Here is an 18,043-nt window from a genome sequence, read left to right on the forward strand (position 1 = left end):
AGTTACGGTAAAATAAATTGTCTAACATTGTCGTAATGGGGACGTGTGTATCGTGTATGTTTTTCTGCCTCAGTCATACTTCAATCGAAGCACTCTCGCATCACAATAATTCAGTGCGTGTCACATTATGCTGATTCTTCGTCGAGTGGTGAGTTAAATCGGGAGATTATCGAAGGTCCGCAGCCGCGGCTCGAGGAGAAACCCATAATGGTCAGTTCCGAGGGTGTTGTTCCTATAGACTTAAGGGACATTAGGGAAACGATTTCGCTTGAACTGTACAGAAATACTGAACCCATCAAACACATTTAAGTTGGTGATATGTAATTTACGATTATTTTTTAATAAATCCGGATATTAATTTGTGCGCGAGACTCGTGGGAGATTAATGTCTGGAAAAGAAGGAATAGAAATAAAGTTTATCGTTCCTCGGAAACCGCACGGATCGGGTGATTGATCGTTAAATCTGCGAATTAATTGCGAAAACTGATAGATAAGAAATTAGCTTTTACGGAGCAGACCTAACGCGTGAAGGAACGTGGTCCAATGTGACCTCGCGTTCACCTACAGTTCTGATCTTTTTTGTCAACGCCTTAAAACCGTTTGCTAATCGACTCTTTTGGCCTGGGACGGACAGGGTAGATGGGTACACTACTTCCTGCCAGTGGAGGCTTCGAGTGAAGATCGGTATCCGACTATTAGACTTCCGACGGAGTGGTGCAAACGAAGCAGGCAACATCCGGAAGGATCTCCGTAGTGGGATCAACTGGTCCAAGAGTAAAAGACTTAAGACCCGAGCGTTTCGTCGGCTAATGAGATCGGATATATTCTAACATTTTTTAACGCCTTATATAGTGATTTTTCCTTAAGATTATCCTATCTTTTTCTCTTTCTAGGCATGCATCGCTTCTCGGTGATGGTCTACTTTTTTGGGTCTATTTTGGTTTTATTGATCTAGGTCCTACGATGTGGCCATGTGTTTCCTACGCTTATGAATAATGGATTTTTTTTTATAAACCTGATACTTTTGGTAATTGGTACAATCATTCGGTGATCAGTTAACATAAATAAATACCGTGTATAATGTTTACCATCAAACCGACAATTCAAAATTTCGATGTCGATTTCGATTTTTCTTTCGAAATCGAATTCGATCTCCCTCACTCACTCACTCCAAAATCTTCTCACTTTCTCATCTCACTTCTCACTTTTCGAGGAACATTCTCTGCGTGCGATAGAGCGAGGCAAAAGATAAACAGACAGTTAAACAGAGAGGGCAGCTACAACGCGAAACGAGCAAACTGGCATAACAAGAGAGAGAGAGAGAGAGGGAGAGACAGTGATCGGGTTGAGAGCCGAAGCCGAAGCCTGAACTTGGAATGGCATTAGACACTTTTGTTGTTATCCGCCGGAAAAAATAATCGGAGAGGCAAAGTTGCGCCTTCAATCCAAACAAAACTGGTAATCTTGCTCTTGCGTGGTCCTGTTCGAGGCAAGAGAAGTGGCCGTGCAAAGGCCTTTCGTTGTGCGCCGCGGCTACTGCAATATCGTGACCTGCCCGTGTCCGTTCTCCACAATTATTGCTGGCCCCGAACGATCACAGTGCAGGCGAAAGAAGCGAAACAAATAGCAAGAAACAACAAAAGGTGGGCCGAGGAACAGAGTGGCCGGGTCGGAGAGCAGGGAGTCGAGTGTGCAGATCAGGAATCGAGATAAAAAAGGTGAAAATAGACCGCCGAGGAAAGCGGATGCAATAGACGGGAGGTGGTGGCGAGAGAAAAACTGGAATCAAAAGCTCAACCACCGACGCAGCATAGCACAGTTCCAGTTGCACATAACCCACGGGGCCCGCTAAGACTAGAGACCCATCAGTTCAGGGTCCGGTCCTGGTGAGAGCGGCCAAAGTGCCGTTGTGTTCTGTCGCTGCCGCTGTTTCTGCGGTCTTGCGGTTGCTGGTGCGCCATAGAAGCTTAGGTTTCGTTGCTTATTGAGCAAATCTGCTTCGCATCCGCTGCGCCTTAATCGGAGTACCACGAAGCATCAGGGGCTCACCCAGAGCACGTCATCAGCGCCACTCGTCATTTGAGGTGCAGCATCAGTTCGAGATGGCATCTAACGGAGCCTACAATCTTACGGTGGATGGCGAACTGCGCTATCTCTTGCAGTGGTTTGAAGAGTGGAGCGACTTCCAGCGTGAAGACTTCGTTCCTTTCATGGTGTCCTACTTGTCGCGCCAACATAGCGGAGCATCGCACGTAAACGGCATCATCGGAGCAATGGCACAGTTGAACCCCGGGCAGGACAAACCGATGAGTTTGTTTCAGTGTAGGGTAAGGTCTCTGAACGGCGAAAAGTAAAAAGTTTTTCTAACGGTACTTCACCTCACAGGTAAAATTGTTCAACGAATGGTCCATCAAGTGGCCGGAAGAATTCAAGATCAAAGTGATGGATCGCCTCGAGCAGATCGATGGCCCGATCGCCGCACGAATACGAGCCGAGCTGCTGGACGGAACCAGCAATGGAGTGACCGATGAAGCGACTACCAGAGAATTGATGGAAAATGATTTGACGGAAGCAACCGCAATTGTCCTCGAGGCGACCCTTCCTGTGCCACTTCTTGTAGCTGACGAAGATTAGAAGAAAGTGTGAATCGAACAGATGGATACAGAAACACCACATTCCAACCATTCCCGGATGTTTCCGATTGTAGAGATAATCGGGATGCCAATCGGGCCTAGTATCACAAGGCATCGGAGAACAGAATTATTTATTGTCATTTGCTCGTTAGTAATCAGCCATTTTAGCGGTGAAGCGGTACCAAACGAGTGTTGTATAGAATCTCCTCTATATTGCGCGTAAGAATCACGTTTTCCACTATTTAAATCATTAAACCATATAACTACAGGTATGTTGCAGATCAAAGCAAGAAGACTCGTAGTAGTAAGGAGGAAGGAATCTTGTATTTATACAGGTATTTATAGGCTAGTGGCGATGACCAGAAAATCCAATCAATGCCATATGCGAATGCCAGCTGGCGCCTCACACACTGTGAGGTGTTCAACCCCGGTAACCGTAGGCCTAATGTTGTTTCCAAATAAAAACTACAAACAAGCGCGATTATCAAAAGCGCATCGGCGCGTGTCACGCGGCAGTGGTCGGCATTTGTTGAGAATGTGAGCAATATATACACTGATATGAATAAATTACACTAATCGAAGAATAAATCTACAACGCATCGTTTGCACTTCCTTTCCGTTGTCCTAAATATGCAATACTCGCTGATTGCAATAGTGTTAAATGAATGTACACGAAATAGCATTATCAGATAAGGAAGGTCATATTTATGCAGATCGCTAGAAGCAGCGAGGTGTCAAGAATCAAGTGTAGAAATCTGGCGGTGCACTCTGTGCCGTGAACTCAATAAGGTTAATGAATGACAAAACACCACGAAACGTAAGAATCCGCGGCCAAGAACTGTCATTGACTTCACAGCGCCCCAGAGAAAGTCCAGTCTAGAGGCCACAAAGTAATAGGCGTCATTGCGGTGCTTTTGCAAAGAACAGACCCCCAAAGGACAGCTGCAGACAGAGAAAGTCAGACCGCGAGAGAGTAGCCCCATGAAGAGCTCTCGTCAAGTGCACCACCGCCTGCACATTACGTCCGCTTGGCCATGGTTCGTACGGTAGGTCCTCGAAACCCACACCGACACCGACGTAACGATATACCAACAGTAGCAACCCTACCCTACCGCGGATCGAGCTAATCAAACTCCATCTTGAGCGCGATCATCATCGGATCTTGATGATCCATCGACGGTAGAACGCTGGCACCCCAAAATCCGATCGAAAGATCACCTACCTTGACCGTGAAAAACATCCAGCAGAGAGTCTAATTTAGGCAATCATCGATCATGGCGAACGGCGCACCGCGGTGAAGGCTTTGCTTTGCTCGCTCCAAGAGCAAAAAGAAGGCGAGACGAATAAACGGTAGCCAAACGGGGTTCGCACGCATCGTCTTCGCGGCCACTTTATCTGCTGCCTTCGTCTGCGTCTATGGCCTCGCGAGGAGGTCGGACAATGCTGAGAATGAGAATGCAACGTGCACGGGTTGGCTTTCGACTCGCGCTGATGGATCATAACGGCAAACAATTGAATAATGCATTCATAAAAGCAGGTTAATTTGTAAAGAAGATTGGTTTAGCGAATGCCATCCAGTTCTGCCCGCTGATTTATGCCGATCGACACTCATCACCATGCTAATGGGGCGCGACCATCACACGATCCTCGTTTGGTTGATTCGACGCCAAATATAGGTTCATTTCGTAATAGGAAAATTTCAAGGCGAAAACCGTTGGCATATTATTTGTTCAAGGCACATTTTATGTGTTTGGACACTGCCCAACCGTAAGAAGTCATTTGGCAGTTTTCAATGCACCTGTAAATTCATCGTCCATTTTGAGAAGGCCGAAATAATGATTGGGCCAAATCGCCCAATAGCACAATTGTCCGTTGACCTTACGCAAACTCGACTCGGAACGGTGAACCTCTCGGTCTGTTACTGTCTCGCAGATTGTGTGTTGCAAAGCCACGCTGCTTCCTGCAGCCAACATGCGTTCGAACGAAGTCGAGAATGTAGCTGCACGCGGCGGTATAGCGCTTTTTCCGCCCCACTTGGTTGTTTTGGCGCCACAAACCGCTGCTGAGCCGGTGTGCAGCACATTTCCATTAAGGTTGTGCCGGACCAAGGACACGTTCTCGTTCGGCTCGTACAACTCGTGGCACTGTTAGTCCATCGTTTCGTCGGGGTTTTTTGCCTACTTAATATGAACGATCTCGTGCGTTTAATCTGTTCGCCATACAAACAAAGCACGCAACTTGCCGTAGCATAGTAATTTATGGTAACGATGCGCGATCAACGCCAAACCGACCGGTCCTGCATTCTTTCGCAGATGACTCAGGGAAAACTTCGGCGGGTGTCGCCACCTCGTAAAGCATCCTTCCCGGTGCGAGCATGGCCCGAGGATGTCAGCGGAAGTAGGTTACACCCGCGGGATTGACCGGCTTCTAGTGGTCGGGGATTCCCCCGGAACCGTGGTTGAGATCCGTCCGTTGACAAACGACCGTCAACTCCTCCTGCAGCTGACTCACGCGGCCACGGCACAGTTGAATAAACTCATTTTCTGTTCGATTCGTTCGCGGCGGATAATTTTACGCACCAATCACACCGTCGTGTGGCCCGACTGCGGAATGGGTTTTCCTTCAAGGTTCTAGCGCCGCCGGGTAGCATGGTGCTGAGTGGACCGGTGAGTCCCTTTCTTCGCGGACGCACAAAGCACCACCCGCGTGGGGCGAACCACAAGACCCAAGACCACCGTTCCCACCCAAGCCCAAGCCAGACAGACGAAACGCTTCGGGGTCACTCACCAGTGGCGATCGGCGATCGCTGAGTTCCACTATATAAAGCGCGCGATCGGTTGGGTGGCGCGTGATTCTATTTTAAACCCACGCTGGTCGATGTTTTGCAACCGTTAAAAATCAACGATCGTACCGTATCCGGTGTCTGGGGGATCGCGATCGAAACACGGGAGTGAATGTCGTTAGCAGGAAGCATTAGTTTTGCAAGACAGACAGATAGGTGAAACAGCAATCTCTTCGTTAGCAGCTCAAAATCCTAGAGTGAACAGCGAGTGACATGTGACCGTGAACTTCAAGTATTGCCAACGATGTAGTTTGTGGCGTTCGCAATGGTCGCCGCACATGATCGGTGAAACATTTTCCACATTCGCGAAATCGACCGGTGCACGTGTGGAAATAAAAGAAAACAACCCCCAAGGGCAGAAAGTGCAGTGTCAACAACAGAGGCTACCCGTAGCACCTCCGGTAGCCGGACTGCGGCCGTGGGAAGCAAGTCAAGGGCAATCCCTGCCAGAATTGGCGGGGTTCGAAAGTGCGGTACAGCAAATTTTCATCGATCTGCGAAGGCCCACCGGGGTTAACCTTCAAGTGCTCCAGTTTTAATTCCAGTGAGAGCGGGCGCCTTTGATAGGGCGCGCGCACGCACCTAAGGACATCATGTGCCGGATATGTTGGTCTGGTTTGGCCGTTTTCGTGTTCGCCGTAACATCGATTCTAACCGAAGGTGAGTGCGGGCTGGCTGTGAGTGGTCCACATAATCCGGCGCCGACCACGTGCGCCGGGACGGGCCGGCATCGGTGTCGGCGCCGGGGAATCGAAAACGAAAGTGAAATCCGCGATGCACGGGGCGGGCGGCTGGGGCCGCTTCAGTGCGCGTGTGGCCAATGCTGCGTGCCGTAATGTTGCCACGGCCGGTCGCGTGCGCAACCGTCTGCACCATCACCGACCCCAAAAACCCAGTCCCACGGCCCGTGAATGTTTGTTATTGTGAAAGCATTATCAATGAGAATGTGACAACGAACGACTTGCACCGAAGCTAGTGATAAGTGACGAACCTTTTTATTTCGGGTCAATGTTAGGCAAGCGCTACTATCAGAGCGGAAAGCCGGTGGAATCTGTTTGGAAGCACCGTAAAGAATCTTCTGTTGTGAAGCTTCAAAGTTAATCTAAAAATTAATCGGATAGTGAATCATTCGTTCGACTCTGAGCTCCGGGGTTAAGAGCTCGCCGAAGAGAGTGACCACAGAAATGTTAGTCATTTCCGCAATTATAGGAACTGCGTGAAGCAACAAAAAAACAGAGGAATTAATTAATTCGAATACAATCTCTTTGTTGGTAATAATGTTGATTCGAGGTAGCATTTGTTCATGCGCGACTGATTCAATTTAATTTTTACCATACCAAGGCAGTATATCAAAATGTGTTTCAAGATTAAGGTCAAGGTCAAGTCAGTATATCATGCGGTCTGATTGAAGAGTATTGCATAAAAAAACGAGAGGAATACTGCGCTAGAGCCAGCGTGTGCGCAGTTAAGTTGATAATCTTAAGGCTAAGTTTCGTGAATGTTCTTGAAACAATAATCGGCCCCAGAAGGGACCCTAGTTTCAAACTAATGGACTTTTTCTCCTCGAACGGTTCCTTTTTGGTAAACCTGCCCGGTTTTCTTCTGTCTTTAGTTATATTAGGCCTACCCTATTCCTGCGACGATTAGCGTAGATCAGTTTCGAACTCGTTTCTGTTGGTCTGTTTTTTGTTCGGAGGGTGATAAACTCGTTTCAGTGTGAAGCCGTTTTTCTCTCGATCGCCGACAGAACAGCGATCAGCCTTGAGTGTAAATTCATTTCTTCATTTGACTATCGTTAGTCAGCGATCAGCGAAGCGACAGCATTGACCTTCACGTCACGAGTTCTGTCACTTCGTTGCTCCACGATGCTCAAGTTCGTTGGGCCCGTCGGGTAGCGAACAAATCTTGGTAAAATTAGCAAAAACTGAGAATTAATGAGCGCTCAACGCACCGTTTGAGATGCTTCCGATGTTAACCCCGTCCGACCGTGGTCCTTCCGTGGTTTGGCAATGGGAAAATGGCTGTTTACATCATTACACCAAGCGGCCGAAATCATGCATAACATCGGTCTGCAGGCTCGAACGAGTGCCCTTCGGCCACGTAACGTCTGATAGCCTTGACCGTTTGGCGAACACAACATCCGCTGCACCGCATAACCGAACCACAGCCGGTGGCTTATGTCGGCCTGTTTCGCACTAGGTCGAAGGGGAAACGGAAAGAGCCATCTGTACGGTCGGCGGGAGATACGAAAGGCTCTTCATCAGGCAGCCGTGCAGTGTTGATAACCAAAGTCCACCAACCGTGATCCGGTTGGGATTTTTCACCCCACCTTTCAGCGATCGCCAGCCCCTGGGGCAACCAGTATGACTACTACGACCAGTCGGGACCGCAGGTGTTTCGCTTCGATCAACGCGTCGACCACCACCGACCGGAACCGGCCGTTTCGCGGCCCAGTGCCATCAACTGCCGGTGCAAGAAACTGCGCTACTGTACCAAGATACTGGAAATGCTACGGAGCCCCAAGTCGAGCTACGGGAACTTCAACTCGAAGCTGAAGCAACTCGCCTGCGGGTACGGCACCGACAACGAGCCGAACGTATGCTGTCCGCTCGATGACAGCTGGCTGCATGATGTGGATTACGGCGGGGAAAGCGAGGATCACGACGACGGGGACGGTAACTACTCGTACGACTCTTCGCAGGCGATCGGCTGGGATGAAGGCTACACCAACCGAAAGCACGAGCGCTGGTCGAAGGACCATCCGACCGAGCGGCCAAAGTATGTACCGATGTCACGAAAGCGTGGCCAGTCTGTAATCCAGCGCGGCAAACAGACCGGTGCGTCGGGTGGACAGAACACAATCGCTCAGTTTGAGGATCCGAAAACGATGAAAAACTGTCCACCGGTGATCTACCCCGGCTACGATTCCGAACGCCCCACCAAGGTCTACATAGCGCCCATCATGCGGACCACCACTACCACAGGACGACCCGCTGTAACCGTTGGGTCGGGCAGGGTGCGGCTGGCGGGTATCACTACCACGGTGCCGGCCATTCCTACCACAAATCTGCCGGCGACGACCACGGAATCGGTGGGCACGGTATTGCCCACGGTATTGCCCGATGCACCGACGGTCAATACACCACTCTGTGGGCTTTCAGTTAACACGAGGATCATTGGTGGTGAAACCGAAGTCCCGGGTCAGTTCCCGTGGATGGCACGGTTAGCGTACCGCAATCGAAGTAAGTACACTCTTCTATCGTCAACGGAAACTTCCTATTTACTTCCTCACGACACAAAATCCTTCCTTTTTTCGTAGCCTCCGGACGGGTGACATATCGCTGCGCAGGATCACTGATCACCAATCGGCACGTCATCACGGTGGCCCACTGCGTTACGAATCTGATCGACGAGCTCGAAATGTAGGCTTTCCGCCAGCTGTGGTGGCCAGCATAGGATCATTGATTCATCTGTTTCTTCTACCACAGCGTCAGCGTTCGGTTGGGCGATCTGGAGTGCAATGCGGTGACGGATCCACGGTGCAGCGCCCGTTACCAGGACTTTGCGATCGAGCGGATTCTACCGCACGGTAACTACGATACCCCGAAGTACGCCAACGATATCGCGCTGATCAAGCTGCTGGAGACGACCGAAACGTACAACATCATCAGCCCGCTGTGTCTGCCCATGGACCAGTACGCACCGTACGCGCTGAACCTGACCGGCCAGATGGGCATCATAGCCGGCTGGGGATCGACCAACAATCGTAAGCGTCGGGAGACTTCCGCAATCGGGGCGACTCATGCCACGGTGAACTGATCGGGTACTTTTTTTTCGGTCTTCCACAGGCAGTAACGTGCCGAGCCCGACGCTACAGTGGCTCCGGTTGCCGATCGTGGATACGACGAGGTGTGCCGGGGCATACGCCCGCTACAGCGTCAACTCGCGCAATCCGATCATCGTATCCGGCAACCAGATGTGCGTGCAGGGCCAGGAGAACCGAGACGCCTGTCAGGGCGATTCCGGCGGACCGCTGATGAACGAAGCCGTGTCCACGCGCGATCGCTTCGTCCTCCTGGGGCTGGTGTCGTTCGGACCGCGTTCTTGCGGGGTGTCGAACTTTCCCGGGGTCTACACGCGCATTTCGTCGTACATCGAGTGGATATTGGCCAACGTTGTGTTGTAGGCCGCGCAGATTCCGATGCGTCTCATTAGCCTCAGCTCTCGGGAAAGGGCAACACATGCACCGGTGGGATCGAACACTCTAGTGAAATTAAAAACACAATCCATGACTGAATCGTGTGACTGCTTGTCCGTTGTTTTGTGTCTGTTTTTCCTTCTCTCTCTGTATTTTTCTATCTTCCCGAGGCGGTTTCTTGCCATGTAACCATACCATTTCTAACACGATTTGAGACAATTCTAAGGTCAAGCCCCCCGCGCCTTGCTCCGCTTGCCTTTTCCTGCACACACTCGTTTTCGTACCAAACGAAGGGGAACTAACTCAGTCGGAACACTTGCTTCAGTGATCACTCCACACTTCATTTTCTTTCGATTCGTTCGTTCGCCTATGTTCATTGGTTAGGCACTGGTTGGAGGTACCAATAGATGATGGTAGCAGCATTTGAAGCTGTACTTCGATTTGGAATCATTTTCATCATCTGCTACCAAATGCAGCGCCTTTTTCTGCCCGTTGAAGTTAATGTTCTCTTCTCCAAGCCTTCATGATGGTTGGAAAATATGACGGTTTCGAGATTCCGATTTGAACTGCTGGGAAGAATATTTCGAATGGCTCGAAGAAAAACTGATCACTTGATCACGTGATCTGCGTGCGTTGGATTTGAACATGAAACGAGAAACATTTCATCGCTACGTAGCCATGAAATATTTCTTGTGCGGTCGCGATCGTACTTTTTCGGGACCGAACCTTAACCTTCGCACGGCAGACGGACGGTCCGGGGTGAGTGCAGAAACCAGTTACGAAAGAAAACCGGTATCGGGCGATCAAACAAACCAACAAACTCGGCAAACTGCAAGGGTGGGGCAGAGGCATCGCGGGGGACCGCATATGCAATCAAGTTGCTCTGTCCTGCTCGGCGCCCCTAAGCAAAGGCGATTTGGGTAGGTAAGAACAAAAAAAGTTAAGTTCCAGATCGCGGCACAGTAATTAATCCGGCGAGCGGACAATAAAAGATCACCGCGCTGGCGGGATTCCCGATCGCTCATGTACACTTCCCGAAAGCTCAGCTGCTTAGCCCGGGCTGCGTTTGAGGCGATTGAAGTGCGAATAGGTGGGCTAACAACACTGGGTTCGCCCCTTTCGCCTTTCCGAGCACCACGAGCGCGAATCGGTGATCTTCTATCGTCTGATCGTCACGATTCCGCGGCGCTTCGTAGTTACTCGCAGAGCTTCGAACGGGCAAGACGTAACAACAGCGATGAGCGTGGGACCTAGGAACTTGTTTTTGTCGTGCCTGCTGCTGGTGATACTAAACACGGTCTCGGCTCGTAAGTGATCTCGCCCCGGTTATCACCGATCGGTTGGCCGGCCACGCAGCTGAACCTCGGTCGATAGGCGCGGGCTACGCATTCGGTGGAGTGCGTGGAGTGGCTCAGCCAAACAATTCGGTTACTCTTTTCGCAGAACAATGCAACATGCCGGACAGTGGGATAGGCCAGTGTATATTGCTGCGCGATTGCAAAACTCTATACACGTTGATCCAGAAGAAACCACTGCTCGATGCCGATCGGGTCTACCTGCAGCGAACCCAGTGCGGTTGGTCGGCGGCCAAGAATCATCCGCTCGTCTGCTGTGCGGACGGAGTGCAGGCTCCGATCCGTGTTGGTGCGGAGCTTCTTCCGGCCCCGGGCCAGTGCGGCATCCAGACCAGCGACCGTATCTATGGTGGGGTCAACACAAAAATCGACGAGTTTCCGTGGCTCGCTCTGCTCAAGTATGAAAAACGTAAGTATGACCGGAGCCCCGAACTGAACGATGATGTGTGAAATTTGTAACCCCGCACCTACACATGCGTGGGTTACGCTCTCGAACAGATTTGTGCGTTTTACACCGGATACGCGTTTTTTACGGTCTTTTGAGCTTAATGGTCCGCGCCTTCTCTTTGCACAACAGCAAACAACGTTGCCGGTTTTCACTGTGGCGGGGTGTTGATCAACGATCGCTACGTTCTGACTGCTTCTCACTGCGTCAACGGGAAAGATATACCGGTTACCTGGAATCTGTGAGCATACTCTCGTCTAACCCTGTCGCGACTTGTATGTTTTATTCCGCTTCATCATTCATTATTTCATTCCCCTCGTTCACCGCAGGTCCGAGGTGCGGTTGGGTGAGTGGGACACCGCCACGGTGCAGGATTGCGAAGGTTTGGGTGACGATGTCGACTGTTCGCCGCCACCCCTGGACATTGCGATTGTAGCGAAAATCCCCCACCCGGAGTACGTGCCGGCCTCCGCGGAACAGTACAACGATATTGCACTGTTGAGGCTACAGACCGTGGTGGCGTTTTCGGACTTCGTCAAACCGATCTGTCTACCGGTGGCCAGCGACTTGCGAACGAGAAATTACGTTGGATTCCGGATGCAGGTGGCCGGATGGGGACGTACGGCCACGGCACGGTTCAGCACGGTCAAGCAAAAGGTTGCCGTCGATGGGGTGACACTGGATGCGTGCAACCAAGTGTATCAGAGGGAGCGAGTCACGTTACGATCGACGCAGTTGTGCGCCGGTGGCGAGCAGGGAAAAGATTCCTGCCAGGGTGATTCCGGTGGCCCATTGACGGCTATTCATACGTCCGGGTCGATTCAGTACTGGTACCTGATCGGACTGGTCTCGTTCGGACCGACCCCCTGTGGGCAAGCTGGGTGGCCGGGTGTCTACACGAAAGTCGACCAGTACGTGGACTGGGTGACCCAGACGATCGTTGCATAAGCAACGTAGAGGTAGAATTTTACTATCACTCCCACATAGCTCTTCCCGGCTGAATAAAGTTACGCATACATTACGAGTATTACGAGTTATGAGTAGGTTTATTATGTTATCTATATTAACTCCCGACTGTCAACATCGAATGTTGCTTCCTCTTCTAAACCATCCTCTGGTCGGATATTCCTTTGAGTGAGTTTGATATTTTGATCGTTTTGTAATCGCTTCGCAGCTGTATGAAGTTCATTACGACCGATTTGTCCAGATAGTTGAGTGTTTCGCCGCCGCAGACTTCCTGCAGGTTTTCGTGCTTCACGAGCAGCAAGTTGCAAAGCGCATGCAGAACATCAAAAAGCTGAGTCACGATCGGACTCTGCAGGACTCGTGCACTCTTCCGGTACTCGTTAACGTCGCATATCGCACACATAGCGCCCGCCGTGTTGTACTGAAACTGTTGCAGGTGCTCAAACACTACACGATGGTAGCGGATGCCAAACTCCGTCAGCACGGCCACAAGATTTTCACCATCGACCGTCTTCTGGAACAGCCCTATCAGTGGGTTAAGATACTGGACTACCGAGAGGCACGCGCTCGATGCCACTGTGTCTACATCCGTGTCCGGTTTAAAGTCAGACTTTCGCTGCTCGCTCTGCAGGTAATTCTTGACCCACCCGAAGATGGCATTGAGCGTGCGCTCCAGTCCCGTTTCGATCTTATTCTCCACCGTTTCGAGATAGGAGCGCTTTTTCTGAATGCAGTCACCGTACTGTGGTGTACCGACCACGTTCGGGGTCACACTCGCACTGTACGTCTTCTCCAGCAGGTGCACGATGGCGTTGCACTTTTGGGCCACATCCATGAAGTATATCTGGGGCACGCTTTTGCATTCTGCGATCGGTATGGCCTGCAGACCGAGATCGAGCGCATAATCACAATGCTCGTGGAGCAGATTGCGTAGCAAAATATCCGCCAATTTCAGAATGTGGCGGGGAAGATCTGGTTCCTTCGACAGCAGGCAGCAGCGTTCGAACGCTAGTGTCGACTGTTGCAGCAAATTGATCGCCAGCTCCTCGGAAAGAAATGTTTCCCCTCCGTAGTCTTCGATCTGGGCAATGTTTATGTTGGCGCGGGCCCCTATGAGGGCCTGCATATCACGCCGCAGTTCCTGGAAGCGTTCGATCTGCTTTTTCTGGTGGTTTTTGTTTTCGTAAAATCTTTTCAGCTCCGCCTGACACCGACCATCGAGCGTACGGCATTCCACTTCGATATAGGTGGCCAGATGGCGATCGAAGATGTTAGCCGTCAACTTTTGCAGCAGATCATCGTCGGAACCCTTGAAAAACTCCTGCAACTCGGCGCTCAGCTTCAGCGTGCGGGAGTACAGCTCCGATAGCGTTTTCAGATATTTGTGCTCGTCCTTTCGATCGTCCAGTTTCGTCTGCACGAACTGGTTGATCTTCAGCTGGTAGATGTTGAGAATGAACTTGCTAATCACTTTGTCCGGGGCGCTAAACACCTGCTGAATGATTTTGTAGTGCTTGTGGCAGAGCGGCACGATGCCCTCGAACACGTCGCGCCCACCGTACGTTGTGGCCTGGCTTTGCTCAATGTACACATCGATCACCTGCGTGTAGCCCTTGAACTGCGACAGTATATCCGAGAGCTCTTTCATCCGCTCAATGTTCTCCATCTTCTGGGCCGTCGCAAACTCCTCGATGAGCCGCATCTCGATGTCGTCATACTTGGCTTCGATCTTTTTCTTCGCGTTCGCAAACCTCTGCGCCGGTAGATCCTGCGAGATTTGAAACAATTTCTGTATGATATCGGCCGCCTCGTACAGTTTCGTCTTATCGCTGTAGATGTCGTTCACGATCGGGCCCGGCGTCAGGAACTCCGTCATGTGATTTAGCAGTAGCTGTGCCTCGACCGCGCGGCTCCGCGGAATGTTGACGTTCTCAAGCTGCTCGCCGAGATGGATCACCTTGCCGGCGACCGAGTTGATCTTTTCGTCCAGCTGATGGAAGTAGTCCACCGATACCTGGTGTTTCGCGACGAACTTGTCAATCGCCTTCACAAAGATCCCTTGCTCCTCCTTCAGCGCCTCTTCCAGTTTGTCACACTTTCGTTGCTGCCGTTCCTGTAGAATCTTCATGTCTTTTATGGTTTCAACGAACGTCTCATACAGCAGATCGGGATCGAACTGATCGGAGCCAATTTCGTTGTTCGTTCGCCAGCATAGTCGCTCGATGAATTCTTCCACCTCGAACGGATCCTGTGGGCGGCAAGGAATTGGATTGAACAGGATAGCACCAAAACAGTGTCCCGCTGGAAAACCATTTACCTGCTCTAGTTCTTCCACATACTGCGATAACATTCTGGATTTGCTTCGATTTGCTTCGGAAACGCAACGTCACGCCTCGAAAATGATCAACCAAATTCTGGGATGATAAAATCATTTGTTGACATTCTGGAACCGATTGCCACCGCATGCCAAGGTTGCTATATGCAGTGGTTTCGTTCGGTGCCATCTCGGGTGTTCTCTTTCGTTTCCAGATCGATGAAATATAAAAAAATCGGTGCCCTAACAATACTTTTTATTACTTTTTGCATTACGATTGAAGTGAAATATCCGATGATGCGAGTGAGCCGAAACAAGTGCTATAATACGGCCTGTCAAAAAGCACTCTAGCGATCTTGGCAGCGTGAGAAGACGTTTACGCAAGGTGCTCAGCCAACCCTGCGCCTTCTGATGATGTGTCAGGAGTCGTAAGAGCGATAGAAACGAGAAAAGTTGGAAGTGTTGAACATTTTCACAGCAATTCCGCTTCGCTGTGGTCTTCTCTCGCGTGCGAAGCATCCAACGGATAGAAAAGTGAATTCCGGATCGTGATAGGATCGTTACGTGCTACGGCAAAGTCGCCAGATACAGATTCACTCGCGTACGACGGTGCTGACCATTCGCTGGCGACAAGCAGGGTTTGGCCGTGCTGTGTTGTAGGGTGAAAAGAAAAAGAAAAATCAGTAGGGCCGACGACGAAGCCTGCGTTGAAAGTGTTGTGGACGCACAGTTTTTTGTTGAACCTTGCAAAGTGAAGGAAACGCATTCCCGCATCGCAACATGAGTCCGGAATAGTAAGTGAACCCATATCGAGTGCATAAAGGAACGGATATCCACGAGCCCGCAGGGGAGGAACAAAAAGAATCCACCTATACGTCTCTCAGCACCTTGCGCTCTCTCCGTTACCTGCCCCCCTTCCGTGCTACACGGTCTGATACTGCGTCAATTGTACGTTGCGAGTCACTTGGAAGTCTTTTTCTTTCGTGGCACGGTTTGCTTTACGTTGGTCGCGGGGACAAAGAGCCACTGGCCCGTTCGAAGGAATATTCGGCGGAAAAGTGTCGGTCAACGATTTTCGTTTCCCGTTGCATTTTGTTTTCTCTGATAAGGGCCAACGAGAGTGGTGACGATGACGAATAATTCCCGTGCCCCCCTCTTCACTGCTGGCCATCCTCCTCCGCTCTCGCACCCCTGCTACCCGTGGCGGCTGTAGCGACGGCAGCAGCGCCGTCCTGTGTAGACCATTGTGGTCGCCGCCGCTGTCCTCAGCGTCATCGTCATCGTCATCGTCAGCACGATCATTATCGTCATTCGTCATCGTGCAAACTCGTCAACCGACGAACCGTTCGTTCGCCCGCACCCACACGGGCGGGAAAGAGAAAGCGAATGCCATGGAGCGCCACTCATCGATTTTGATTTGCGCGATAATCAACGATGACGGTTGAAATGAGACGCAACATATCTGAAACGCGGACGAAATTTTACGTTCCCCTAATCCGTAGTTGGTCGAATCGTACGAAAATGAGTGAGGTTTGCTTACGTCCTTCGAAACACCGTGTTTTGCTGGAATCAAGGCGATATCGGTACCGAATTCCGAACAGCACCGGAAGGGTTGGTTCCTCCTCGCTGTCGAAGTGTCATCCATGGCTGCTGGTCAGGCATTAGAAGGCTGATCGGTAAATAAAGCATTCCATGCTTCGATCGCGAATCAAACCATTTTTCGATGTTCCGTGAGTGAGTCATTCTCGAAAACAGGGCCAACTATGCTCGGTACTCTGTGTGTGCAAAGTGTCGTGTTTCGTTCCGCACCAACCAGCAGCATCAACAGTGTCGCCGTTTGTTGCCACTGTCTTTCGAAGGAGAATACAAATGGTTGTCCAAAGAAGACGGATAATAGAAGAACGAGTGGAGAAATACGATGAATAAACAATCTAAGATGCAGTTAGACGCTTTTTGCGGTGAAGCAGCAATGCATGAGATGAACTTTACACCCTTGGAGTGTGTCGCGTCGCAATTAATATAGAAAGCGACGGCTAATCGCCCTTAATCCACTTCATTAGGTTCGGAGGTCGATCTTTTCTTGTCTTTGTATTAGTTACAGTCTCAAAAAGCATGCATCGGAAACTAGTTTTCTCATTTGCATTGCTCTTGAACGTTGCTTCCATGCGCTCCGCGTATCTATTGGGGGAAGCTTTCAGTTAGAAGTCCTGATAATATTACGTTTGTCGCGTCTACTCGTCGCTGTTTGCCTGTGTTCCGCCCATGTCCTCGGGTTTATCTGCTGTCGATTGGGAATAGCCAGTGGACCTTTCAGTCTATCGTATTCCTCTTTATGATATGTTTGTTTCTTACATCTTTTGCAGCGACTACTTGTTTAAGCTGCTGCTGATCGGCGATTCTGGAGTGGGAAAATCCTGCCTTCTGCTAAGATTTGCTGTAAGTAACCATTGGCAGAAAGCGAATCCGAAGAAAGACCGACAGTAATTTGAAACAATCCTCTCCTTCGCAGGACGATACGTACACGGAAAGTTACATCAGCACAATTGGTGTAGATTTTGTAAGTAACAAGCAGACTTTTTGCAACATAGCAAGGACCATTGTCACTAACGCTTATTGTTGTCTTGTTCTTTAGAAAATTAGAACCATAGATCTGGATGGCAAGACGATCAAACTGCAAATCGTAAGTTGACTGGTGTGGAGTGGCAAACGATGATCGAGAACGAGCCAACGGTATGCTGATGGCGATTTCTTTTACAGTGGGACACTGCTGGCCAGGAACGCTTCCGTACGATAACGTCGTCCTACTATCGTGGCGCACATGGCATTATCGTCGTGTATGACTGCACCGATCACGATTCGTTCGAGAACGTCAAACAGTGGCTCGAAGAGATCGAACGCTATGCATGCGACAACGTCAACAAACTGTTGGTCGGCAATAAGTGTGATCTGCAAACTAAGAAACGTGTCGACACCACAACGGCAATGGTAAGCAGCTACGAAAACACAGAATGAGTTATTTACTTCCGGTTTGCTCGTAGAAGCAATTTCAAAATATGTGGCTGTACTCTCTATAAAAAGATACTCTATTTCTCCCCGAAAAAGGAAGATGCCACGTTTGGGATAAATTTAATTTCATATTATAAATTTGTAAATAGTCAATACAATGTAATGCCTGTAGGTTTGGGTTTACTTGCTAAATATTCACCACTCGAGACGAAACTGCTCCTAAATTAAATAAATTTACTAATTTTTGTGTGCTTTTTAGGAATTGGCAAATCAGCTGGGCATTC

At 50.1% G+C, this 18,043-nt stretch overlaps 4 protein-coding genes across 4 annotated transcripts in view; 3 read left to right on the top strand and 1 right to left on the bottom strand.

Moving 5' to 3' along the window:
- The first annotated feature begins 1,387 nt into the window (after window positions 1-1,387).
- LOC131209945 (uncharacterized protein C14orf119) lies at window positions 1,388-3,184 on the top strand. Its single transcript, XM_058203119.1, has 2 exons — window positions 1,388-2,327; window positions 2,386-3,184. The coding sequence occupies exons 1-2, from the start codon at window positions 2,103-2,105 to the stop codon at window positions 2,632-2,634; spliced, it is 474 nt and encodes a 157-aa protein (XP_058059102.1). The 5' UTR covers window positions 1,388-2,102; the 3' UTR covers window positions 2,635-3,184.
- A 1,761-nt stretch (window positions 3,185-4,945) lies between these two features.
- Window positions 4,946-12,500, top strand: LOC131207363 (uncharacterized). The gene is made up of 9 exons (XM_058199974.1): window positions 4,946-5,030; window positions 7,812-8,717; window positions 8,795-8,897; window positions 8,964-9,241; window positions 9,324-9,649; window positions 10,806-10,980; window positions 11,117-11,437; window positions 11,606-11,714; window positions 11,803-12,500. Exons 1-9 carry the CDS (start codon window positions 4,946-4,948, stop codon window positions 12,419-12,421), a joined length of 2,922 nt encoding a protein of 973 aa, XP_058055957.1. The 3' UTR covers window positions 12,422-12,500.
- Window positions 12,501-12,548: 48 nt separating this feature from the next.
- LOC131212601 (exocyst complex component 5) lies at window positions 12,549-14,848 on the bottom strand. The gene is made up of 2 exons (XM_058206524.1): window positions 14,757-14,848; window positions 12,549-14,687 (listed from the first exon to the last, which is right to left on the bottom strand). Exons 1-2 carry the CDS (start codon window positions 14,787-14,789, stop codon window positions 12,576-12,578), a joined length of 2,145 nt encoding a protein of 714 aa, XP_058062507.1. The 5' UTR covers window positions 14,790-14,848; the 3' UTR covers window positions 12,549-12,575.
- A 343-nt stretch (window positions 14,849-15,191) lies between these two features.
- LOC131207364 (ras-related protein ORAB-1-like) overlaps window positions 15,192-18,043 on the top strand; it is an 8,091-nt gene continuing 5,239 nt past the window's right edge. Inside the window, exons 1-6 of the mRNA XM_058199976.1 lie at window positions 15,192-15,547; window positions 17,117-17,189; window positions 17,263-17,310; window positions 17,386-17,433; window positions 17,511-17,738; window positions 18,019-18,037. Coding sequence (XP_058055959.1) covers window positions 15,534-15,547; window positions 17,117-17,189; window positions 17,263-17,310; window positions 17,386-17,433; window positions 17,511-17,738; window positions 18,019-18,037 — 430 coding nt within the window. The 5' untranslated portion in view covers window positions 15,192-15,533. The remainder of the gene's footprint in view (window positions 15,548-17,116; window positions 17,190-17,262; window positions 17,311-17,385; window positions 17,434-17,510; window positions 17,739-18,018; window positions 18,038-18,043) is intronic.

Source organism: Anopheles bellator, chromosome 2 (assembly GCF_943735745.2).
Source record: "Anopheles bellator chromosome 2, idAnoBellAS_SP24_06.2, whole genome shotgun sequence".
In the NCBI taxonomy this organism is placed as follows: Eukaryota; Metazoa; Arthropoda; class Insecta; order Diptera; family Culicidae; genus Anopheles; species Anopheles bellator.

Bases quoted from the DNA above. Each gene is read 5' to 3' on its own strand.
- LOC131209945 (XM_058203119.1), top strand. From the start codon at position 2,103: ATGGCATCTAACGGAGCCTACAATCTTACGGTGGATGGCGAACTGCGC. The intron at 2,328-2,385 runs GTAAGGTCTCTG...TTCACCTCACAG, and splicing joins TGAGTTTGTTTCAGTGTAGG to GTAAAATTGTTCAACGAATG.
- LOC131212601 (XM_058206524.1), bottom strand. From the start codon at position 14,789: ATGTTATCGCAGTATGTGGAAGAACTAGAGCAG. The intron at 14,688-14,756 runs GTAAATGGTTTT...TGCCGCCCACAG, and splicing joins ATGTGGAAGAACTAGAGCAG to GATCCGTTCGAGGTGGAAGA.
- LOC131207363 (XM_058199974.1), top strand. From the start codon at position 4,946: ATGACTCAGGGAAAACTTCGGCGGGTGTCGCCACCTCGTAAAGCATCC. The intron at 8,898-8,963 runs GTAGGCTTTCCG...CTTCTACCACAG, and splicing joins CTGATCGACGAGCTCGAAAT to CGTCAGCGTTCGGTTGGGCG. The intron at 11,438-11,605 runs GTAAGTATGACC...TTTGCACAACAG, and splicing joins TCTGCTCAAGTATGAAAAAC to CAAACAACGTTGCCGGTTTT.